This window comes from Amphiura filiformis, chromosome 20 (assembly GCF_039555335.1).
Source record: "Amphiura filiformis chromosome 20, Afil_fr2py, whole genome shotgun sequence".
Lineage (NCBI taxonomy): Eukaryota > Metazoa > Echinodermata > Ophiuroidea > Amphilepidida > Amphiuridae > Amphiura > Amphiura filiformis.
Window position 1 is genome coordinate 15,936,715 of NC_092647.1, and position 27,282 is coordinate 15,963,996.

General features: G+C 35.4%; 1 protein-coding gene across 1 annotated transcript in view; it reads left to right on the forward strand.

Annotated features, from left to right (window-relative positions):
- The window catches only part of LOC140142151 (macrophage mannose receptor 1-like), a 42,468-nt gene extending 16,156 nt beyond the window's left edge, over positions 1-26,312 (forward strand). Inside the window, exons 5-22 of the mRNA XM_072164117.1 lie at positions 1,575-1,680; positions 6,496-6,578; positions 8,449-8,568; positions 9,513-9,584; positions 10,190-10,222; positions 11,144-11,302; positions 11,886-11,974; positions 12,430-12,583; positions 14,851-15,065; positions 16,587-16,806; positions 17,203-17,229; positions 18,358-18,531; positions 20,215-20,331; positions 20,838-20,951; positions 23,076-23,312; positions 24,514-24,729; positions 25,981-26,141; positions 26,265-26,312. Coding sequence (XP_072020218.1) covers positions 1,575-1,680; positions 6,496-6,578; positions 8,449-8,568; positions 9,513-9,584; positions 10,190-10,222; positions 11,144-11,302; positions 11,886-11,974; positions 12,430-12,583; positions 14,851-15,065; positions 16,587-16,806; positions 17,203-17,229; positions 18,358-18,531; positions 20,215-20,331; positions 20,838-20,951; positions 23,076-23,312; positions 24,514-24,729; positions 25,981-26,141; positions 26,265-26,312 — 2,345 coding nt within the window. The remainder of the gene's footprint in view (positions 1-1,574; positions 1,681-6,495; positions 6,579-8,448; positions 8,569-9,512; positions 9,585-10,189; positions 10,223-11,143; positions 11,303-11,885; positions 11,975-12,429; positions 12,584-14,850; positions 15,066-16,586; positions 16,807-17,202; positions 17,230-18,357; positions 18,532-20,214; positions 20,332-20,837; positions 20,952-23,075; positions 23,313-24,513; positions 24,730-25,980; positions 26,142-26,264) is intronic.
- The last annotated feature ends 970 nt before the right edge of the window (positions 26,313-27,282 follow it).

Consider the following 27,282-nt stretch of genomic DNA (forward strand, 5'->3'; position numbering starts at 1 on the left):
CTCTAGCAATGAATGTGTTACAAGTGGACTTTTATACATACTGGATTTCAATCAATGTGTTACAAGACTCAAATCATGGAATTGGGTGATTCTTTCATACATGCTATTTTTCACATGCCCAATAGACACAGAGAATGAATTTGAGTTGTTCTTTCATGCATATGACAGGCCTATGTATAGCAACAATTTCCCATGCTTAACTCAATTTGGCCAAAGTATGGACTTAGGTGGCTTTTGTATTCATATATTCAATTGTCTGTGGTATTTGTGGCGCTTTTGTGTTGACGCGAAAGTTAATCTCTCATCAAACATCCAGCGCGTCCATGCTTAGTACTTGTGGTTAATGGACTGATAAACAGGTATGCTTGACAGTGTGTTTTAGAGAGCAAAGTCCAGGGGGTAAAGTTCTGCTTACAATTCAAAGTCCATAGTCGAATTTTCGGGGTTCGCTATCAATAAACTGGTAGATTCCAAAATCAGAATTGTTCAGTATTAAAGTGAGCCATTATAATTATGCAAGATAATGTTGCATTCAATTACTTTTATTGTCACTAATCATCTGATATTTTAACTCTTTATGACCATTTTACTATTGAATACTTTAATTTTAATAAACATCAGTATAATTTTGAGTTCAACGAAATGGGTTCATCATGACTAATAATAACATATTTTAATAAAATTCGACTATGGCATAGTCTACGATCACTCTCACTCACACAAAACATACAAAAGGACAGAAGACAAACAAGAAAAAAGGATTCATATTGTACTCACACACTTAAACAATCTAGCCATGATAAATACATAATATAAAAGTTACTTGAAAAAAAAAGCAATCAAATTTTATCAATGTCGAAAGAAAAACTTTTTAAAGTGTTTGCCAAGATTGCCATTTTTCTCAGCAATTTTGTACTCAATGTTGAATTTAAGGGATCTAAAATGAGCGTTTATTGCGTTTCGACAGTATTTTTTGTGGGACATGAGAGCACCTCAGACCTATCGAATTGCATTCTGAATACGAAGCATGTCTTTCTGATATCAAATAATTTTCATTTTTGAAAATCACAATATAATACAAATTTTATGACAAATTATAAAAATTTGATATTTTTCAATTTTTTGATATATAACAGTCCTCGAAGTAAATTATATAAATCTAATGTTATATTCTTAAAGTGTATGTAGCAGGGAGGAAAAGCCGACGGTCAATTGAAAATTTTGACCTTTCATATTGAAGATATGGATTTTTTCTGCAAAATCCAGCTTTGTAAATGCTTGTTACAATCATATAAAGAACTGAAAATTTAATATTTCCGAGCTCCGACTGATTTTGCTTGATCACATCACATTATCTTGTCTTATCTCGCATAGATTATGCCAACTTCCTTATGGTGAACGTGGTTTTATTCATAACTTTATTTTGAAACAAGCAACATAAATCAATTTGCTAAACATTTAGTTCTACACATCATTTACGAAATTACAATATCACCCCTTGACCTAATAACATTATTTGTGTACATTTTCTACTAATATATAGTCTTACTATAATGATTGTTATTGTTTTACAGGAGTATGTCCAACTGGCTGGAGAATTTTCCGTGGCAACTGTTACCAAGTCAACACAATGAATAAATACACATGGACTGACTCCAAACATTACTGTGAAACACAAGGGTCTTTCTTGGTTACCATTTTAAGGTTTGCATTCATTTATTCATTATTCATCTTTTTAGTTTTTATTACAACACTTTTCGATAAAACACATAGGCTTAACTATTAGATTTACCTAAAGACTTTGATGTGGAGTGCAGAGTAGTTGTCTGATATTATATTCAGCGTTCAGCCCATCCCAGCTTATTCAGTAGATTAATGTTGTAGGGAATGGGGCTTTTGGCAAATCTGCTAGTATATGCATGTAATTTAAAGATATGAACTGCATTTCTCACCTACATGGACTTCACTTCTACTAGGAGGTCGAGCAACATGTTGGTATGCTTTGACTTAGCAAGCGAATGCAAAAACTTAAGCGAGTGTTGTTCCCTCCTGACAGAGAGAGTCTAGCTTACAAACTAACTACATAAGAAATACGCCCATCGTCAACTCAACGCTGACCTATTTTCACTTTCGTTCCAACGTGAAGTTGATATCTGTTCATAAAGTATGGTGGATATGCAGACTTGGTCAATATGATACTAGTGTACCTGTAGCTGAAAGAGCACCTGTAGCCGTGATAGTGCTCCTGTGATATGGAAAATTACTTTCACCAAGTTTAAGCCAAATCAGATGAAGTTTAAAATGTAGCTCCTGGATGACCTTTGACCTCGGATGACCTCGATTATAGTTTTACGTGTTCCCCTCATATCAAGGACTCCACCCACCAAGTTTGAGCCCGATCGGACAAAGTTTGAAATTTGACCCCTCCGTAATGACCTTTGACCTCGCTTGACAATATTTTATTTCGGGCATATATTCCCCGCGTATCAAGGATTCCACCCACCAAATTTGAGCCCGATCGGACAAAGTTTGAAATTTGACCCCCTACGTAATGACCTTTGACCTCGGTTGACCTCGATTTTATTTCGCGCATTATATTCTTCTTGTATCAAGGATTCCACCCACCAAATTTGGGCCCGATCGGATAAAGTTTAAAATTTGACCTTTGACCTTGACCTCCGATGACCTTTCAAACCACCCCATAAACGTGGAATGCCCGATACCTATCTATATCCGAAATATCGGAACGATGCGTCGAAGCGCAGCGAAACGCATAGCCGGATAGACAGACAGACAGAGCTCATTATTTTATTAGTATAGATTAGGTTGAAAATTTGGACCTTGATACAACATTGATTGGACGTCGATTTGACATTGACGCGAACTGTCCAATACCTCCCTAATCTACAGTAGCAGCCAATTTGCATGCCTCTTCTGCCACATATTTCATATGACAATAAGGTGTTCACATATATTATTTAGGATCAAAGGTTAAGGAGGCTGTGTACTCTCAGACATGCATGTAGTAAAAGTGCAATAACTTTGTAATTATTCGCTCAAGACATATAAAAGTATACATTTGTAATGAAGGCAAGACATCAATAAATCTTAATATAAATACAGATTTGGGGTAAAAACAACAATTATGAAGAAAATCACAAAAAAGTGAGTTTTTGGCAATATTTGTTAGGTACATCATAACAAAGAAACACTCTTTCCAAAATATTTTATTTTGTTTTTAGCTCAATCTTGAGGCTCCATTCCAAAAACGTTTTTTTTTTTTTTTTTGATATTGGCCATATTTTTTGAGATATTGACCATATAAGGCATCAAATTGAACGTTTTAAAATTCACAAACGCCTATTTGCACAAAATGATGCCTAAAATCGGAAATAGACCAAAATATTTAAAAAAATGAGAAAACCGTTTCTTGAGTCGATCATCCTTTTTACGATGATCATATTTGCTGACCTATAGATGCTGTATTTATTGAGTTATCGTGTACCTAAATCGTAATTTTACCGAGAAAATGAACATCGGGTAAATCCACGGCCCCTTGAGAAGTTTGAGCGAAATCCATTCATAACTTGATATTTAAATCGGGGGAAAGAACTTGAAAAACCCCACATTTTATCAGCTAAAACGGAACCATTTGACCACTAGGTTTTGTGCTTCCGTGGTGTTTCCATAAGATGCGCCGCGCATGCAGATAAGCGTCGCGTATGCGTAGCGTATTTGTGCGTTAACAAATTGCGCGATACGCAACGCGATGCGTTGTTGCGTGCGTGTATCCTGCTGGTACAACAAAGATTTTCTTTCCTTTTCAATTTCAAACACGAGTGGAATAGTGAAATAAAATCCTTAAAATATTGCAGTTGGAGTTTGCAAATCTGGATTTTCATTCCTTGTATTTATAAAAAAAACCATAACAAAGTACACATGATGCAGTCATGTCTACAGTAGAATTCATCTCGACCTTTGCAGGACTTAACCCCATTAAAAGCTATTAAACCAAGATAACACTCATTGAAACAGCTCAACTGATTAAATCGGATCTTCTCTGGTTGAGCACAAGTGACTGTTTTTCATGTGCGATATCGCACTAAAGCTCGTATTCATAGCTTCAGTTGGGTAACCGATTATAAAGGAAACGAAAGGAAACAATGTTATGTGTGGCTTTGTTCACGAAATCAGACAATGGCGTGCTTTTTGTAAACCAGCATTCTTGAAAATGAGCAACATAATGATTTTTGACTTAACACGGTTTGGAAATAATTTCTTCATATTTTTGGTGTTATCTGTCGTTTACATGTCCTTCCTAAAACACAAAGGTACGACCCTCTCCAAACACCTAAATTAGCTAAAAATTTAGGACATGTTACAAAACTATATTGTCTAGAATTTTAGAAAAGTACTTTTAATATTGGCCGGTTATTTTTCACACAGCGACGTTAACTAGGCAATGTACTATTACCTATAACATTAACTAAAACACCAAAGTACGAATATTTCCAAACATCTAAATTAGCTAAAATTTAGGACATGTTAAAAACTATATTTTCTAGAACTTTAGAAAAGTAATCTTAATATTGGCCGGTTATTTTTCACACAGCGACGTTAACTAGTCATATCCCCATACTGTTAACGTAGGGCTATTTGTAAAGGTCACGCGTCAATGGGAAAGAGCACTGTGTATTGTGTATAGGAAAACGGACAGTAACTGCAGTATGAAACATATCAAAAAACTCAATTTTGCGAAAGAAACAATGTCTAGAGTACACAGCTGCCTTAAATTGTTCGCTTCCGTTCCGAGACAAAAAAAACAACATTCAAAATACACTTTCTGCCACAAATAACGTTTGCAGAAAACGTTTAAATGTTGGTTTATACAAAGGGTATAAAACGTTTTGATAACATTCAGAAAACATTTCTGAAAAAACATTTTGACATTATGTTACTAGAGTTGACAAAATATTCTGCATAAATGTTTCCCAAACAATGTTTTACAATAACATTTAGACAACATTTTTAAAATGTTGTTGCAGTGATTTTTGTTTATATAAAATGCTTTAGAAATATTTTCATGACCTTTCTATAACCCAAAATATAAATGTTATTTTAAACGTTTTGATCATAACCACAACGGTTATAACATTTTATGAATATTTTTATGTTTGCTGGGTGCCCAGCAAACATAAAAATTTATGAGTTGCTAACGTTTATTCAAAACGTTTTAATTTATGCGCCATCTCCCCATCTCCCCTGCCGGACTTCCGGTATGAGATGAAATACCTTCAATATGCCTCTTCTGCCACAAATAACATAGTTAAATGACACCACTTGCACGCACACATGAAGTGACATTAGCCAATATCTATGGGATGTTCTGTTCACATATTTCTTGTCAATGGTCTTTAAAGGGTAAATTTCCGGTCTAAGATAATATACCTTCTCAATGCCCCTGGTCTCACAAGTAAAATAGCATAGTGTCACCAATTGCTCATCTGCATTGACATAAGTAATTATATAATAGGACCCAGGCCTATGGTGTTTTGGGTGAAAGGTCGATTAGACAGCACAACTGTGTTTGTGGTCGGATACAACCCAGCAAACACAAAACGTTTTCGACATCATTCGCAAAAGGTTATAAAAGGTTGTCAGAAAACGTTTAAATGTCGGGTTATATAAAGGGTATATTAAGAGTATAAAACGTTTTCATAACCTTAAAAACATATTTTGATAATCTACTGCTCAGCAAACAAAAATGTTTTACAGACAACGTTTAAATGTCGGATTATATAAAGGGTATGAAAACGTTTTAATAACATTCCAAAAACATTCTTGAAAACTTGATACAAAACATTCTAAACAGAATGTTATTTTGGGGTTGAAAAATATTTTGCGAAAAATGTTTGCCCAAAATATTTTCAATAACGTTTTAGAAACGTTTTCATGACCTTTGTATAACCCGACATTTAAATGTTATTAAAAGGTTTTGGAAAAAAAACCATTTTAAGAACATTTCTGTGTTTGCTGGGTTCAAACATTTTAACATGTTATTTAAGTATTGACATAATATTTTGCAAAAATGTTTGTAAAAATAGTTTACAATAACATTTTGTGAAAACATTAAAAAATATTGTTGTAGTGTTTTCATACAAAACGTTTTAAAACGTTATCATTACCTTTATATAACCCGACATTTTAATGTTATTAAAACGTTTTTACCTAAACCAAAAGCCAAAATATAACATATTTTAAACGTTTTTAAAACGTTTGTGTGTTTGCTGGGTAGACGGCACAACTGTGTTTGTGGTCGCATACAATCTATTAAAAGCTGTATGAATTTACATGATATTTTTTTCCCAAATCAACCATGATTTTTCATTTTATTTATTTCGTTCTGTGATTACTTCGGTGAAGTTCAGACTTAAATGCGTTTATTTTTCAAATCAAAGTAATTTGTTTTGATCTATGCTAATTAATTAATTGCAGTGCTATTGAGAATAACTATGTTGTCAGCTTATTTGAAGAACTGGAAAATGTTGGTATCACTGATATATGGATTGGAATGTCAGGTAAGGTATCGATCAATCTGTTAATCAATGAATCACTCAATCATGAGATTGGTTTATGAGCTATACTATCCATATCAAATTATCAAGCAATCAATTTAATCAATCAGTCAATCAATCAATCAGTCAATCAATCAGTTGATCAATCAGTTGATCGATCAATTGATCAATCAATTGATTAATCAGTTGTTCAATCAGTTGATCAATCAATTGATCAATCAGTTGATTAAACAGTTGTTCAATCAGTTGATCAATCAGCTGATCAATCATGACATCGTTGTTCTTCCATACTGGCACATTTTAAAAACTTGCCGTTTCGAAAAAAAATCAACTTTATAACTATAATACCTTTCTCAGACACGGTGAAAAAAGTGGAATTCATCATAATTATAACTTCCAGGACACAGTTATACAATATTTCAAATTTAATTTAAACGTGATAATAACATTACCCCCCCCCCCTTGCCAATTTATAGTAATCTTATATACTGTATGCCAGTATATCAGAATATCAAAAAACACTATACTCTTATTGTACAATATGTGTCATATGCCGGTATGTCAAAATGGCAATAAAGTTTAAATTTGTCATACAGCAGTCATATGCCAGTATGTCAGAACAGAAACAATGTGGCGGCCTTATTATTATCCAGAACATAAGTGTTTAACAAAAAAAAGTGTTCATACGTCAAATTAATTAGCCCAATATCTCTTTAATGAATTGCAATTTATTTCTCAAAACTTCATCTGATTGTAGATTAGGTGTCATCAGAGATTCGTAATATCAAATAACTAATAACAAAATCGTCATATGCTGGTATGCTAGAAGAGTGACGAGTAAATGATCAGTTGATCAATCAACCAGTTGATTAATCGATCAGTTGATCAATCAATAAGTTGACAAAGGGTCTTTTTATCTTTTTTGTTTTTTTGCCCCCCCCCCCTGATCAGTCTCCCACCTCCCTCCCCAGTCCCCACTCTCTCCTCTCGAGTTCTTCTCTTTCTAGTCTTACAGTCTCTCCCTCTCCTCTCTTTCTTCCTCACCCCTCCCACTCTCACTTGTTCAGTCTCAATTATTTCCCTCTCTCCCTCCCTCCCTCCCTCCCTCTCCGTCCCTTGTGAAATTTATCAGTATGATCCATGACTGAAAATAAACTCTGCAAAAATAAACATTTAAAATAAACCCGAGCCTTGCATATAGACCCAACCAATTATCAGATTAGCTTGCCAGTGATACGAATGAATAGAATACATTATCTTTACTCCAATGCAATTCTTTTGTTGTATTTCAATATAAAACATGATTACCAAATCACCACTTGTACGCGCCTCATTGGGAGATATTTGACTATTTTAGACGCTCGTTTCATCGCCAATATGAAAAACTTTTGCTTATAACTTGGCAAATGGTTAGTATATATTTCAATGCAAGACAATTTTTACGAGCCACTTACGTCTAGGCGTAAGTGCATATACACCAAACACAAGTCAATTGAAGCTGTACAATTTACCGCGAATTTAGGACCGTAAAATTTAGACTCTTCTTTTGTCTAGATTAGCACCCAACCGCACATCTCAAGGTTTTATGTAAAAAATCTATATAACTTACCAAAACGAAAACTGAAATTCATGAGCTTCAAATTTTCAGTAACTAACAAAAGGCTAGAATAAAAGATTGGCCACACCTGGGAGACTACCACTTCAGAATAACAATGACTTACAAAAACTATTACGGTTACGGAAACAGAAACTGAAAAGATAAAACGACGGAAAGTTCAATAAGTTGATCACTCAGTCAGTTAATCAATCAGCCATTCATTACATCAGTTGATGAATCAGTCAATTAATTACTGTATTTATGTATATTCCTCAGATGTTGCTACTGATGGTATATTTGCTTGGAGTGATGGTTCATCTGTGAGCTATACCAACTGGAACACCAACCAACCATCAGATATCGCTGGCTCTCCTGATTGTGGAACTATATTTACAGGCAAGAAACCTCTTAAGGGATCTGGAATGAGCGTTTGAGCGTTTCAACAGTATTTTTTGTGGGACATATGAACACATCAGACATATCGAATTCCATTCTGAATACGAAGAATGTCTTTCTGATATCAAATAATTTTCATTTCTTGAAATTCACGATATAATACAAATTTTATGAAAAATTATTAAAATTTGATATTTTTCACATTTTTGATATATAACAGTCCACGAAGTAAATTTTATAATGATATATTCTTAAAGTGTATGTAAGCTGGGAGGAAAAGCCGACGATCAATTGAAAATTTTGACCTTTCATATTAAAGATATGGATTTTTTCCCAAAAAGAACTAATTTTGTTTTTGTGTTTTGCGAAAGAAATCCATATCTTCAATACGAAAGGTCAAAATTTTCAGTTGATCGTCGGCTTTTCATCCCACCTACATACACTTTAAGTATAAATCATCAGATTTATAAAGTTTACGAGTACTGTTAAAAATATCAATTTGCCATAAAATGTGTATTACATTGCGAATTTCAACAAATCTAAATTATTTGATATCAGAAGGACATTCTTCGTATTCAGAATGCAATTCGATATGTCTAATGTGCTCTAATGTCCCACAATAAATACTGTCCAAACGTTCATACCCCACCCCTTTTCTCTTAGACCACATAGCCAATATGCAGAGTATAAATGTTGCATAATTGCACTCAAGCAAAGATGGAATTACTACCAGTAATATGTGAGATCTTTTTTTTTTAGTTTTCAGTTTTCCTACATGTATGTGAAAGTAATCACCATTGAAGAACTATCGGCTGATACAATTGTTGAAATATAAGTACCCACTAGAAAATCAAAGAAGACAAAGTGACAACAAGCACTAAATCTTAAACTTTGACAGATTAGAAATATTAATAAATGGTATTGTTGTGGTTTCTCCTTATCAGGCACGGAATCTGGTCAATGGAGCACTGATAATTGCTTTGGTCTTCAGGCTTTTGTTTGCCAGGTTCCTGTGGGTAAGTAGTGCTTGAAACTCCCTTGCAATTGCTTGAACTCGCAAGCATGATGGTGACAGGGCCTTCTCTAATGCTGCCCCTACCTTTGAAATTAACTTTATCGCCATCAAGAATGTCAATACCACCAATTTTCCTTAAAACCCACCTCTTCTCCAATATCTAGTCTCTGGGGTTTCTTGTTATCCCCTGTTTCCTGCTTTGTTTCTTTCTTTTCATGGCGTCTTGCATCCTGTCAGTAATAGCGTTTTACAAAGCCCTTCTTTATTATTATTATTATTCCTTTGTTACTGTTTTGTTTCATAAAGATTTTTTCAAACTAGCAGTCAGTTTCAAGAAGAGTAGAGTAGTAAATGATAATTCTCCTCTATCTTGCTGCTCTGTAATTGACCCAATCTAGGAGAATGGTATCAATCACTGGTTGTGATGGTGTTATCAATTTTTTATGCTTTCTTGTCTATATACTCTGTTAGAATGGAGTGAGTTTTTATTTGCTTGCAAAGGAAAGGAAAATTCAAGGAAAACGCTCGCTGCTATTCACCAGTTAATAATACGAATAATTCTTAATAATTAGTATTTTGTTTCTCTTTCTTTTATTGTCTTTTTAGGTCAACCTGTGAAGCCAGTTCCACCCAATGTGCGTAAGTACAACATCATTTAATCTTAAAAGATATCCAGATCAATTTTTCCCTGGCCCCAACTCAACACAAAAGTTGGTAACCATGAGAGTTACCAAATCTTTCAAAGACCCCCTTTGCAATGATGTTTCATCAAATTTACCCCCTTTTTCATGCAAAACTGAGGACAAAATTTGGCCAATAAAAACCCCGTTTTTGTGGTTTTCAATGACTAGAATTTCCAGAGCCCCTTTTCAATAACACTAAATATTGACATAAAATTACTGGATTTTCCCAAGTACCCCTTTTATCAAAATTTTGCGGAGAGTGCACATTAAATACCCCTTATTTTGCTGATTTCACGGTTAAATTTCGTGGGCAGTGCACATTAAATACCTCCTATTTTACCAATTTCGCAGTCCTCACTACTGGTAAAAAAATTACCCCTTTTCTGCGCTATTTGGTAACTCTCATGGCTACCAACTTTTGTGTTGAGTTAGGGGCCGGGATTTTTACAGTGAAAGCATGGATTAAAGGATTGGTTTTATAACAGAACCATAACATCAAGATAAGATGTTTTCAGCTGATCTTTAAAAAATATCTGTGACGATGTTTCTGTAATATGTTTTCGTTTGGGGACGTACGTTTTTGAATAAAAAAACAACAATAGCAATATCAACGACAACAACTACAGGCCACATGGAGCAGTTTTTAAGTGGGGATGCAGACCAGAGGAGTTTGTGGCCACAGCACACTCCACCTTCTGTAGATCTGAAACACAGACAATTTAACTTTTAAGTGCTATATTACAAAGCTCCACTACCTTTGACTTTATGGTTCATATATTTCATACATGCTTTGTTTCAAATTAATTTTTGTGCTCTAGTTTGCTCTTATACAATATTTATTCTCCGATCACAAGTTGCTTCATTTTTCACCCTATAGCTCTTGGTGATTGCCCTCCTGGCTGGAGTTTGTTTGATGAAAATTGCTACTACCTAGAACAAACCAAGAAGACATATGACAATGCTCGTACAAGCTGTGAAGCTTTTGGGGCTAAACTGACGAGCATACATAGCGCTGAGGAGCAGTCATATCACTCAAGTAAGTTTGTGTGTGTGTTGAAATGGTCACTGCATGTTGAGGCAAACTTCTGATGATAATCTCAGGGAGGGTACTTAAGTTTGACTTTGGTAGGGATATTCTTCCAAGAATCTAAAAGAGAACCCATATTAATACCTATTTTTCCAAGACAATTTGATTGATTTCTTTACCCAAGACCCAGATTACCTCAGAATTTTGGCCAAATGCAATACAATTTTGTGAAATTTCTACAAAATTAAAAACAAAATAAAATTTAGGCTCCAAGTAAGTGACATTAGGCATGTTAGGGTATTGTTTTCGAAACTTTTCAAAAAGTGACCCATTTTTATACCACAATTGAAAAGGAGACCATTGTTATACCAGAGGCATAAAAATGAGACACATATTGGCATGTCCCTGTAATGATCATAATGTACTCGGTATGACCATGATGGCCCATTCAATTTGAATGGAAAGGATACAAAGATGAAGATCATGAAAAATTAAGGCCACTCCCATGCAATAAAATAATGTACTCCTCTAAATGTGAAACATCATAGACCAACAGAGGTCGATTTGAATATTTTCTTCTGCTTCTTTTCAGTGCGTGTGAATACAGTGAATGATTGGATATGGATTGGTTTCCATGACATCACAGATGAGGGACAATTTGAATGGGAGGATGGAACTCCGGTAAGTTACTCTATGGATTTGTTGCTGTTACATTAATTTATAATGACATAATATTATTTATTATGGTGCTATTATGTAATTATTTAAATATTATGTTATGATGGCATCATAACACGAGAAATAAGATGAGAAATGTGGAGACTTGTGCACTGCTATAACAGAAGCTTTATCCATATGATGTCTCAACCATCCTGTCAGGATGCCTGGCAATAGATTACCAAACCAAGTCTATCGCCTTGACTTCACACAGACTGCTGTATTTTAATTTATGCATCTGAAATGTATTATGGTAATGTCATCCTCAAGTAGCAGGGTTTGCATTTTATATAAATTTGTATTTGGGCTGGTATGTGCCTGCAAAGCAACCAGATAAGTGATAGGAATTAGGAAGGTAATGAATTTGCCAGGGATTTCATTTACTCATTTAATATTATTATTTTACATTGATTTCAAAGGTTGACTTTACCAACTGGGCCCCAGGACAACCAGACAACTGGGGCGATGCAGGGGAAGATTGCACACATATGAGGAATGGGGAAACCCAGGCTGGACTGTGGAATGATTTGCCATGTGATTATACATCCTACTACATGTGTAAACTACCCAAAGGTGAGTGAGTTGATCAACATTAAGGGCTGGGGTAGTGAACGTTTGGACAGTATTTATTGTGGGACATTAGAGCACATCAGACATATCGAATTGCATTCTGAATACGAAGAATGTCATTCTGATATCAAATAATTTTGATTTTTGAAATTCGCAATTTAATACACATTTTATGGCAATTTTTGATATTTAACAGTACTTGAAGTAAACTTTATATATCTGATGATTTATACTTAAAGTGTATGTAGGTGGGATGAAAAGCCGACGATCAATTGACAATTTTGACCTTTCGTATTGAAGATATGGATTTTTTCCCAAAACACCAAAAAAATTAGGTCTTTTGGGAAAAAATCCATATCTTCAATATGAAAGGTCAAAATTTTCAATTGACCGTCGGCTTTTCCTCCCTGCTACATACACTTTAAGAATATGTCATTAGATTTATATAATTTACTTCGAGGACTGTTATATATCAAAATTTGAAAAATATCAAATTTTTATAATTTGTCATAAAATTTGTATTATATTGTGATTTTCAAAAATTAAAATTATTTGATATCAGAAACACATGCTTCGTATTCAGAATGCAATTCGATAGGTCTGAGGTGCTCTCATGTCCCACAAAAAATACTGTCGAAACGCAATAAATGCTCATTTTAGACCCCATAAGGACACTGTTATGTCTCGAATTTGCTGAAAGCTACACCCTGAGATCTGGTACTGTTGATTCAGGCTACCATAGACAGATAAGGGTGTATTGAAGAAGCATTAAAGCTATCGATCTATGCTGCATGCTGCAATCATATCATAAACGCACTATTGTGTCTCACGCAATTTGACAGGTGTATCACATAGTGACTTTTTATAGTCGTTTTTGGTATAGAGGTTATAAATATCTTTCTTTCCATTACGTCAATTCCTAAAGCTGTAAATGAAGTAAATAATTTAATTAATTAATTAATTACATTGGCGTATAGTAAGAAAATGGTAAAAAAGCCAGAAAAGGTGTATCACATAGTGGCATATCCATTTTTTCTGTTTATCGAATCACACAGTAGCGTATCGTGAGGAAGTAAATTGATTCTCATACCTATGTAAACAATGGTGCTATTCGCTATAGAAGTAGTGATGTAACAGAAATAATTACCATAGCAATGGATGAAAACAATATTTGAATATAATGCCCTGCACTGTACCTCGACATCGCACCATTGATTATCAAAGAATAGGTATAAAGAACTGGATCATAATTCTATTTGCAATTTCACATGCATAGTCCCTGTACGTTTCACTCTCATTTGTACGATTAGTGCATATGAAAAGGTTTGACTACAAAAACGATTCTCTTATAAATGCATCTACGCACAGTTTCCACCTCGATACACCGAGCGCACAGATATGTCCAAGCACAGCGAGTCTATACTCTACGCAGACTGTGTTTTACTACACGGTGGAGTGCATAGCATCAGAAGAACTGTGTGAGATCTAGTGGAAAATAGAAATCTGTGATTGGTGTTTATCAGGGGCTATTTTAACGTGTCTCACTGTCACGTTCGTGCCGAGATAAAATATTCATGCAGTGACAATTAACAATCCGTGTAGATATACTTTAATAGTAGACAATTTCTTACGGTCACATTCAGGTAAAATGTCAATTTTTAATTTTTGAAACGCACTCTACTTCATCAACAATTTTATCTCATTGCACGAACGTGACGGTGAGACACGTTAAAATAGCCCCTGGTGTTTATCAAAACCTCAAGTGTTCCCTTCATCCAATCAGATCTTTTTTATATCGAACGAAAGCTAACACTTTCCACTAAAACACTTTTTCTCATTAGGTCAACAACAGATAACACAATTCAATATTTATAGCAAGGCGAATGTGGTAAATGTTTGACCAAAATGTAACTTTAAAAGTCAAACCTCAAGTGTTCCTTATATTGTCCATAATTATACTAGCCTCATTTTAATGAGCTATGGCCAATTCTCTTTAAATTGCAAATCTTGTGCATAAATTTACTATTTTCGCCTGTTTTGTCATATGGTTGTAAATTCAATGAACTGTGACTTTGTTAAAGAACGCTTACAAATCTATAATCGCTCACATACACACACATGATAGGTGATGAGTGCAGTCTACTTGTAGTGCAGGGCAATACATTCAAGAATTGTTAACACCTATCGCTATGGTAATTAATCCTGTTGCATCACTACTTCTACGGCGAATACAAAAGATTACGCCTTGTTTATGTTATTTTACTTTCCAGCTTGTGATGAGTATACATCGGGTGATACCGATGAAGATTACTACTATCGCTACCATCCAGCCCAGAAGTCAGTGGAGTACATATATTTTGAAGTGCAAGCTGATAATGATGTACATATAGGCCTATCACCAATAGAAGGTGATGCTGACCCTATGTATGAGATTGTTATAGGTGGATATGGAAATACATTGTCAGCTGTCCGTAGATGTAAACAGGTAAAATTACTGAGCCCATACCGGGAAGTCGGCCATATTGGATTAAAGGTATACTTCAATTTGAGTAAGGCAGTCAAAATCGAGAGCCATGGTTATAATGTATAATTAATATGCTATATGCTAGCTGTCGACACTGGATAGCAATTGACACTTCCAGATGGTCGCAATGTTTATGATATGCACATGAGATATTATGATCAAATCGGCCTATTTGTTGAGCATCTGTTGGTGCAGTCTGACAAAATGATATGAAACATCTTTGCCAATCCCTTTAAACAGGCAAGATTGGTAAAGTTGGCAAAGCCATACACCCAGCAAACACAAAAATGTTTTAAACACGTTTTAAATAAGTTATATTTAGGGTTTTGGTAAGAACGGTTTAATAATATTAAATGTCGGGTTATATAAAGGTCATGAAAACGTTTTAAAACGTTTTGTATGAAAAACACACAACAACATTTTTAAAATGTTTTCAAAATGTTATTTTTGCAAACATTTTTGGCCAAATGTTTTGTCAACACTTAAATTACATTATGTTAAAATATTTACACCCAGCAAACACAGAAATGTATGTTCTTAAAATGTTTTTTCGAAACGTTTTAATAATATTTACATGTCGGGTCATGAAAAATATTTTGGACAAACGTTTTTGCAAAATATTTTTTCAACCCCAAAATAACATTTTGTTTAGAATGTTTTGTATCAAGTTTCAAAAATGTTTTTGGAATGTTATTAAAACATTTTTATACCCTTTATATAACCCAACATTTAAACGTTTTCTGTGAAACATTTTTGTTTGCTGGGCAGTAGATTATCAAAAAATGTTTTTAATGTTATGAAAACGTTTTATATAACCTGACATTTAAACGTTTTATAAACGTTTTGTGTTTGCTGGTCAGCTAAGGAGTACGGGGGCACTCACATGCATTAAAATGTGGTACGAGTATGTATGACAGTCAAGCTTCTATGTTCAAGCTCCGGAAGTTCCTTAAGACCACCTACGTTTGGATCATGCTCCAGTTCTTTGAGCCTCAAAGTCTGACAATTGTAGATCTTTTAGCTCAAATTTGGACATAAATGTTGCCATTTCAATTCATCAAGCCCCTATTTTGCTCGAAAATCAATTCTTATCCCAACATCCTTACCAAAATTTCAGTTTAGTACCACCGGAGCCCCATGAAGACCTACAGCTAGCTTTGACTACATTTATAAATATGCATGTATTATCTCTGCGCTGCCATAACAGCTTGTAGCCAGGAAGTGATCTTTGGCATAACGGGTGGTCTTCCTGTACATTTGAATGCAAAGTAGTAAAGTGACACCAGATTACTTACCAACTTACTTTTGTTTAAAAAGTTGCAATCTTTTTTGTGTTATAGTAGTAAATTGTGTCAGGATTTGGTCACACTTGGTGATCCTGGTATAGCAGTGCCATGGTCATGTGCGTATGTGTTTATGAATTGAAGCTAGCTGACCCATAGATACACTACACCTTATATACAATTGATTCAATAATTTCAGTGTGCCAATGAAATCGATGTACCAACACCAAGCATCTTAAACATAAATGAATGGCGTGGGTTCTGGATCACTTTTAACATTAACACGGGCAAGATGGAGATTGGCAAAGAAGCACAAGCAGCTTTCTTGACCTACACCGACCCTGATCCAATCGACGTCCAATATGTTGGATATTCAACAGGATGGGGAAGTGAAGGAAGATTCAGATTCTGCAATCTAAGTACGTATATATTTTTGACAAATTATATCAATTAAAGTAAGTTACTTTAATCTTAATTCTTTAGTAAATCAATCAATCAATAAATAAGTAAAAATATGTAACATTAAACATTAAGTGCTAATTTTATTAGGTTCATGCAGACTGCCATTTTCTTTTCAAGTTAATACAACTTCTATATTCAAGCTAGATCAAAGTTCATCTCATCAGTGGCGGCACCAGGAATTTTTTGAAGCTGTTCGGGGGCTTGTCACAGTTGGTCAGCAGGCATTATTTGTATCATTTCTTACTTACATTGCCAGGTTTAATAAACAATCACTACAAATAGTTTTGCATTGTTATACTTGCATTTAATGTAAACCAGAGAATTGTTTTGACATATTTTTTTCTTTATTTCAGCTGATGCACCTACCCCTGAACCAACACGTAAGTAAATACTTTGCTCTGCAGCATACGTAAACTGGCTTCTCTGTTACTAATATATAGCTTATACTTATTGTTATAGACCATCCTTAATATAATTGGCACGTTCTTGCCATTGAAGGGGTAAACATCAATATTACATATGATAAAATATTTACAGTATCCAAAGATTGGCGCTCTGTGCGTCAGCATACCCCTAACTTATTGAAAGTTGAGTGCCCCCTGGCATGCCTGGGCCTTGGATATAAAACATGGTAACATTTTCTTGGACAATTGGTATAAAAATGCAAAGTGTACATTGGTATAAAATGTCAGCACATTGGTTGATGACATCAGTAGCCCATCCAGATAGACATACAAGTCCAGTTTAGGAATTGAATACATGAATACAAAACCCACCCAAGTCCATGGGAAGTGATTTGAAAGAAAAACATGTGTATCATTTTAATTCCTTCAGTTATATTTACCTGGTCAATATGGTAAGTTTTACTTGCAAATGAGTGGGTAAAACTGTATTAAGTATGACGATTAGCATTTCAGGGACTTCGTGGGGTTCATTTTAAATTCTGGACTTGGGTGGTTTTTTGAATCATATACAAAGACAACAATGTTGGAATGAGATTACCACTAGTAAGATAATACAAAATAAAGCACATAGGTATGTATAGTGTTGATAAGCATTCTGCCATGTAATATAAACCACACTGCACACTTTCCTTTATTAAACCCATTTTTTTCTTCAAAAGTCACTCTCCAGCAATGAATGTGTTACAAGCGGACTTTTAAACATACTGGATTTCAATCAATGTGTTACAAGACTCAAATCATGGACTTGGCTGGTTCTTTCATGCTATTTTTCACATGCTCAATAGACACAGAGGATAAATTTGAATTGTTTGTTTTTCATACATATGACAGGCCTATGTATAGCAACAATTTCCCATGTTTAACTCAATTTGGCCACAGTATGGACTTGGGTGGGTTTTGTATTCATATATTCAATTATAAGTCTTTGTGAAATGGACTCATGACATAGGTTGATATAGGTCTTCTTGGTAGGTATTCTATAAAACACACATTGTGAAATGGACTCCTGACCTAGGTTGATTATTATGAATATTCAATTTTCAGCTGTTTTTGACCCTCGCTGTGGTCTTGGATGGGAGTTGGACCCTTCCACACAGAATTGTTATCTATTTAGTGACACAGACTATTTGAGTTGGCCTGATGCTGAGGAAGTTTGTAACAAAGATGGAGGCAACCTGGCCAGCATCCAAGGAGTAGAAGAACAGACATATATTAATGGTAGGTGCTTGAATGTACTAAAATTGTTCAGTAGGCCTAACCTTTTAAATGTCGGGTTATATAAAGGGTATAAAACGTTGCAAACATTCAGAAAACATTTTTGGTATTCTAGTCTCTGGCCTTAACTTTCCTAAACTATTGACTACTTTGCTTTCCTAGCCATATTATAACATTTTCAAACAAAATAGATTAGCATTTCTTTGCCATAAAATGTTAGCTTTTACTGTCAGATATATCCCCTTTTATTTTTGAGCCGAACAACTACGGCAAAGCAAAGAAAATTGGAATTTACTACCAGCGCACATGTCGCCACTCCTTCGGCCATGTTATAGTACGACCTTTTGTTGTGTATATCACCGTCCCGCATGCCGTGTACGTACTGTGTGTTATGAACATCGTGTATGCGTTCGACTAATAATTCCATCGTAATAATAAAGCGCCGAATCCGGATTTTGACAAAACTACAGCACCTAGAGTCTTGATTTTTGCAGGCTATATTGGTTTAATAAAGTACAATTTATTTGTGTAAAAAATGAATTAAAAAATTCAGTGAGGGCGTCCTCCTCAGCAAATGTTATAATATGGCTTTTAAGTACCAGCCTATTACTGAATAAGCAAAATGTAAGGTATCATCATTTTGTCAATGGAATGAATAGGGTCAGGTGAAATGTATGTAGGTTAAGTAATTTACAAGTGACCCAAAATGTTGTCTGCATGGCTGCTAGCTCTTCTGTCTGTCTAATAAACATACTGATGTGTGAGTTTTTGATAAGTCAGATGAATTTGCCATCATCCTTAATTTATCATTTTTTTATCCTTGTCAAAATGGTCCATTATATGGTGACATATTTATTACACATCAAGAATAAAATGAATGCAAGTAGTGTCTTGGTCATTTATCATGCATTCGAGCATGTCAAATAGCATCGACGCCATTTTTTGAGTGAAGCACTGCCCCAGCAAACACAAAACGTTTTCGACATCATTCGCAAAAGGTTGTCAGAAAACGTTTAAATGTCCGGTTATATAAAGGGTATATTAAGAGTATAAAACGTTTTCATAACCTTAAAAACATTTTTGATAATCTACTGCTCAGCAAAACAAAAATGTTTTACAGAAAACGTTTAAATTGTCAGATTATATAAAGGGTATAAAAACGTATTAATAACATTCCAAAAACATTCTTTTAACTTGATACAAAACATTTTAAACAGAATGTTATTTTGGGGTTGAAAAAATATTTTGCGAAAAATGTTTGCCCAAAATATTTTCAATAACGTTTTAAAAACGTTTTCATGACCTTTATGTAACCCGACATTTAAATGTTATTAAAAGGTTTTGATAAAATAGATAGATTGATAGATTTGGCAAAAATGTTTGCAAAAATAGTTTACAATAACATTTTTTGAAAACATTTAAAAATATTTTTGTAGTGTGTTTTCATACAAAACGTTTTAAAACGTTATTATGACCTTTATATAACCCGACGTTTTAATGTTATTAAAACGTTTTTACCTAAACCAAAAGCCAAAATATAACTTATTTAAAATGTTTTGAAAACGTTTTTGTGTTTTTACTGGAGCATTCTTTTTGAAAATGAACATCGCTCATTCTTTTAGTTGGAGAGAGAAATAACATTGGCTAGGGCCTACCTGTTGCAAACCATGTCTTGTATCTTTGCAGCGCGACTGAAGTACTTGAGTGAGGCCACCATGTGGATTGGAGCTAATGATTTGTCTGTAGAAGGCGGCTGGCAATGGAGTAGTGGAGATCCATTTAGATATCTCAACTGGAATCCAGGTATGTGCTTAGGGTTAGGGTGAAAAAAAACAACTTTCTCAGATCAACTTCAACTATTATGCTAAAATTGTAATACTATTGCACTGAAATATCAGTAACATCTGAGCATGTTTACAAATCCCTGCTTATTTGCTATTCTTTCCATATAGAAAAATCAGTAGGAATAAAAAAGGATCTGGTCCAGACAACGGCCTATGATTGGGGATTTAGGTCATTGGAGTTCTTGACATCCTCCATGCAGTACATCCACATCTGTCTCTAAATGAGTAACCTGGTGAAGGGTGTCGCCGTAGATAGCTAGTCGGGGTATTTTTACAGGACAGGCAAGTGTAGCCGACAATCCGGGCGTTACCCTGATCGGAACTGACTGTAACAAGGTCTTTTATCATGGATCATCTGGCAGAGCAGAGATATTTTACGGGGGGGGTCCTGCTGGGAATTGCACCCGGGACCTCATGCACCCGGGACCTCTTTATACTTTATTTTATATGGTATTCTCTTTACAGGTGAACCGAATAACTATAATGGTAATGAGCACTGTACAGAGGTTTTTGCATCTAATGGAAAATGGAATGATGATAGTTGTGATACAAAGATGGGATATATATGTAAAAAGACAGGTTAGTCAATCAATTCATTTCGATCAGTAATGTTGATGTCTTAAAATGGCCACTTTGCCCCAATCTATCCATACTTTAACAGCTGGTCATTTGTGCTCTTGAGAGAGGTCTTGTCAGTATCGTGGTCTATTCGGCAAATGATTTCCTGCCATCATTTATCCCCTTCACTCACAGAGTATAAATGTACCAACAGAAGAATTCCACTCCTTGCTCACGGTGCATATATGCGCCCATAACACATGGCTGAGACGGCCATCTTGGATATGGTTAGCAAGGAAAACATATAATATGGCAAATAAATCATTTGAAATGATTATTCTTCATATTTAATAATTCACCTATACTGTACATGGCATGAGCGGCCATCTTGGATGCCAAGGGAATATTTCTATTTATTGGTGGTGTGCAGAAGTGTTAACTCAGTGGGAAATGCTCAGGGCCGCCAGCCGCCGAGAACCATAATATAATGGTATAATGAAGACACAGAGCCCCTTGATCAGCAGCAATGACGTACAGGATTTACTCCCATATTATGATGAACTTTCTTGGCCCAATTTTAGGACATAATTGTCCTTAATTTGATTTGACCCATGTTAGTGTTTGAATAGCAAAATTGTGTTCACTTTGCATTCATTAATCCCGGTAAAATTGTTTTAGTATTGGATCAGTAGGACAGGTTTGTTAATATTAAGGGTCCGTAAAAAGGCAAAGGGCAGATACATTAAAGCCATATTGTAACATTTCTATATTAGTATTTCTTTTCCATAAAATGTTAGCATTTACTCTCAGATATGTCCCCTTTTAATTTTGAGCCGAACAAGTGAGGTGAAGCAAAGAATATTGGAATTTACTACCAGCGCCAATGCGTTACTCCGGCAGTCATAATTCGGATCCGGAACGATCCTTTGATATACGTGTATGGCAAGCCAAGGGGGCCAAAAGCGTGGAACAGCTACGCGTAGCTTCTTTCTCGTTACGAGCAGCTGTTTGACCAATCAAAATAGTCAAATTTAATCACGTGGTTGGGTCGTTAGCTCCGCGTAGTATAGTTATAGGTATCCTCTTTCACAATTATTATCTTGTAATTAATTTACAGAATTAGCATAGATAACGAACGGGTAAAGGAGGCCAAATCACAGCACGTGTCAAAAGAACATGTTGCTAATGCCTGGCTAAAATGACACAAAGCATATTTATTTAGTGTTTCCAAGTTTACACCGTATTCTCTATTAGCCGTGCAGGGGATATGAAGGTCAAACAACTACTACTGATGTAAAGCGCTGTGTAAAGATATTGCAGGGAAAGCGATATCACATGCCACTGTGTAAATATGGAGAGAGTAATGGGTCATCATTTTCTTCGGAAGGGGGGTCCTAAATTTACAAAAAGTCGGCGTCAATAAAATTGCGGCCCTCACTATTTTGGCATCAAAAATGTTATGACCCCGGCTCCCACCACCGAGACACCTTACCCCCTAGACAGGCTAAAATTGTATTGAAATCAGTCTTTTTGAATACAATAAACACATCTTATGACTCCCTACATTTTGTTATTATCAATTTAAGCCTCCCCCTTATTTTGCTTTCCAAAAAGTATGACCCCCTATATTTGGGACCCCCTTCCGAAGAAAATGATAGCCCCCTAAATATAGAACAATCATCATTCTGTTCAGATATTACTTTAATAGCACCTATACCATTTTTTGCTGATATACTACAGATATTTTCATTTACAAAAATTAACAACGTAATATTTGTGAGAGAGGATGTTTACATCAGCTCCACGTGTTTAAAACCGCGAATCTGATTGGTTAATAAGCTGCACGTAACGAGAAAGAAGCTGCGAGTAGCTAGTCCCACGTTCTGAGCCGCTTAGCTTGCCATATACGTGTGTGCCTATCCCGCACGCTGTGTACGTAATGTGTTATGAACATCGCATACATGTTCGACTAATATTTCCATCGTAATAATAAACCATCTTATTAAGACGTTTTATTCAAAATCTCGGATTTTGACAAAACTACGGCAACTTTTCCTGTTAAAATAAGTTTCGATGGTGAAACTGTTGAAACCTGATTTCATGTGTTAATTCCCATTGTTATCTCATATTTTGATTTCTATTCAGGTTACATTACATCTCATTTCACTGTATCACCCAACCTGTACCTGCCTGGCAATGATAATTTCCGTCTACGAGATGTCTACCCAGATGAATGCGCTAGAGCTTGCGTAGAAGAGACCTCTTTCGATTGCCTGTCATTGGACTATAACAAGCTAACAAAAGAATGTGATCTGAGTGATACAACAGGACAGTACAATGGAGAACTGATCACTGACATAAACTTTGATTACTACGAAAAAAGTAAGTATTCATTGCCTTTTTAATCTTGAGCTAGTTAAGTGGTTCTTAATTAGTTTTGATATACAAAAAAAAGTATTTACGGGCCAGAGAGCTGCTGGTATTGGTTTTTGCACATAATGCTAATAATCACACAAAACATAAATTTTCCCTTTAATAAAGCAATGTTTGGTCTGAAATTATCTAAAGGGCCAACAATATTCTTTATCAAATCACATGGACTGCACACACAACTAGTAAAGACAAAAAAAAACATCATGCGAAGAAGTCGTCCACGAAAAAGATCACACATAGCTCATAAAATATTATGATTTTACACAATAGGTATTATAACAGGCTAATAAAATAATGGCTGTTATGTTGAAAAACCTTGCTTATGTAGACTAAAACAACAGAATTAATTTGTTTTTAGGTGGTTTCGCACGGTGCACAAATTACCCAGATTATCAGGCCTGCAATACAAATACGCCTTTGCTTTTTGTGGGTTCGCTGGCTACATGTCAACATCCTTGTAGGCTGGATCTGACCTACAGGCTGTAAATTGAAAACTCTATATTCTCAACCCATACATGTAGTGTAAGGTGAACTAATATTCTCAATCCATCATACATTGTAGTGCAAAGTGTTGGAACGCACTCCATCCCTGTCACTCTTCCACTCAGCTATAGAAGTGATCAGGTCTGAACAGAATATATCAGTCGAGTCGTGGATATTATTAGTTATTAGGTGAAGCGGAGGTATGATACGGGAAATTATCGTGCGCGAAGTGTCATACTGGGTGAAGCCGAAGGCTGAACCCAGTATGACACTGAGCGCACGATAATGTCCCGTATCATACCGACGCTGAACCTAATAACGAATTTATCATACCACTAAGTCATTCTAAATATTGAAATATAATTACGTTTTTAAACATTTTAATTGCTGCTAAATAGGAAAAACATTACAAAAAATAGATGACTGTTCCGCGTATTACAGATTGCGTGTATTTTACGCGCCCGGTTTACGCGAATCGCCTTTATACGCGTACATCGCCGTACACGCGTATCGGGCTTGCGAAATACGCTCTCACTGACTAGATATAAAGCGCAAAATACGCACTCACTGACTAGATACGAAAATATATCCGGTTAGCGGTGTTCTTTGATGTTTCCCTTAGTGGTATGATAATAGCTAATATTTGTCTCTTATTTTTCACCCATAGTGCCAAATGTTGGCCCAGACCCTGACCCTCCCACTCTCCCACCCAGCTATCGATGTGATGAAGGCTGGGCTGGCTACGGCAGTTATTGCTATCAGGTTCAAAATGTACTTCAATCCATGGAAGAGGCTAGGACAAGATGTCGCACACTTGGAGGGGATCTAGTGTCTATCCACAACAAAGGGGAGAATGATTTTGTTCTCAATACTGTGAAATCAGGTAAGATAATATAGCAGCTATCATTTCTTCCAATAATTCTTAGTGTAACCCGTCCCCGGGGAACCCGTCTTGGTGTAGATTATTCATCCAGTAGAGCAAATAGAAATTTGTTAATAAAAAAACTCTGGAAATTAAACTGCTACTCACTATGCTTCATTACGTCTGGGAACACCAGACTGATTGTGGTGTAATATGCAATGATGATAGGGGGCAAAATTTTGGTGCCTGGACCCATGCGTGCGACAGCTGAAGCAGTGTCTTCTTTTCTTGCCATTTTATTCCCAGTTTCTGTTTTATTCATGCGATTCCTAACAAGTATCAGGATATGGAAATAAAGCATTTAGTGAGACAGTTTTCTTCAAATGCAATTGAAAAATAACCTCTTTTTGCTGGTTTAGCTGAATAAGGCATGAAGGTGTGCATCCAAAGTAGACTTAAACACTAACTTTTTAAACAATACAGAATATAACAAACACAGAAATTGAAATACGTTCTTAAAGGGAATCTGTACCATAAACTAATCAATGGCTATATAGTTGCAGCAATAATAAAAACGACAAACAGTAAAAGTCCCAAGCTTATATACGTCCAAATAAAGGCGAAATTCTTAATTCCTTACGACGATTAGCCGTGAGTTTGCGATCCATGGTGGCTGCCATATTGATACCCGATGTATTTTTATTACGCTGTAACGGTACCCCGATTTTGAAACCAGCGAAATCCGTGCCACGAGCCTCGTCCCTCGTGAACTTTGGTGACACGAAGCGAATACTACCAAAGTTCAGATTCAACATTCGTTCAAAAGAAAACGCAACAATTTCTACCCATAAAACTACAGAAGAACATAAAAAAATGTATTTTAAGTAATATTTATGATCAACAATGTCTTTTGAGAACGAAAAGTAAAAACAGCACTAAAAACCAAAATTCGCTGTAGGGGTCGCGAATGCCATACAGCAACACACGCTCGCCGTGGGTCTGTGTGAAAGGTTACACTACCGTTTGTGGCAGAAAGGATTCACAAGCAGCTATCATGGCGGCTCCCTTGAATCGCAGAAACGAAGGATTAAAAGTGCTTTTTCTTTGTTAGGAATATTCCGAAATTCATTTAGAGCGTCTGGTATGTTTAATTTAGGGGTATATAACTATATTAGCCATTGATTAGTTTATGGTACAGATTTTCTTTAAAAAGTGTAATTTTATTGGTTCCTATAGTCATACAACCAAATGATTTCATTCACTTATTATTAGCTGGCTTATCAAGCCCAATTTGGACTGGTCTAAATGACCTGACTCTTCAAAGCTCCTTTGATTGGACGGATGGCAGTGAAGTAGACTTTACGTGGTGGAATACAGGAGAACCAAATAACTATGGCGACAAAGGTGAAGATTGTGTGGAAATGTATGGTAATGTAAGTAAACATAATTACATTAGTCTTGTTTAATAACTTTTTAAATATTAACATTTACTGAGGAAGGTGCCCTCAATATTTTTAATTAACTAACTAACTAAGATATAACGTTACTGTCCTCAGATCGATGTGTCAAGTCTCTGGTCCATCGCACTACGTGCTCTTCTATAGTCTGTGACATAACTATCATGACTCCCATGCTCTAAGGCTAGAGTACATGTGGTTAGGTGCGCTATCAAATAAGACAAGATTAATAAAGGTTTTGTAACTTATTCCAATGTAAATGAATGTATGATTTTTAAAAGAGTAGCTATGTGCTTAAAATTCTTGTTCTGACACCAAGCTCAACATTTGTCTTCAATTATCTTTGTGGCAGGGAGCTTGGAATGACCAGGATTGCTCAGATCGTGTTCCATCTGTGTGTAAGATTATGAAGAAAGACCTACCACCAACTCAATTCCCAGTCACGCCATCTGGATGTAGTCTGGTAAGCTCCATTTTGTTTTATTTAGCAAAACATGATAATACTGTTTTAATCTCAAACATTTGCACATATTTTTCTGGAATCAGGAATATTGCTATCATTATTGATGGCGCTGATAAAGCAATGTGGGTCGATATAATTATTGTCTTGTCTCTAGCTCTGTAGTGCTGGCTTCCATACCAACGTTCCTGTTATTATGTTGAGGATGATGATAAAACAATGTGGGTTGATGTTATTATATCATTGTCCTGTTTCTGTAGGACTGGGTTGCATACCAATATTTCTATGTCGAGAATTTACTATGTCGAGAGTGATGATAAACAGTCGTCTTAGGATATTTAAATAAAGGCACTTGATGCCCACGTGACCAGATGGGCGCTGACATTATGTCTGGAAAAGTGACCTTTGGCACAGCGGGTGGTCTTCCTATGTATTTCATTTGGAAACGCGGGATGCATGTCCACATTTTCTAGCAAATTTGTCATTTTTTTGCAACTTTGTAGTATTATTGTAAGAGTTTCCGCTGATAACTTTTTTTCTGTCGGTAAAAACTTCCAAAATTTAATTCTTGAAAACATACTAAAAGCAGAATCTCCCAATGTGTAATTATTAAAGTTGTTTTATATATTTCAGCATATTTGATGATATTTGTCTGAA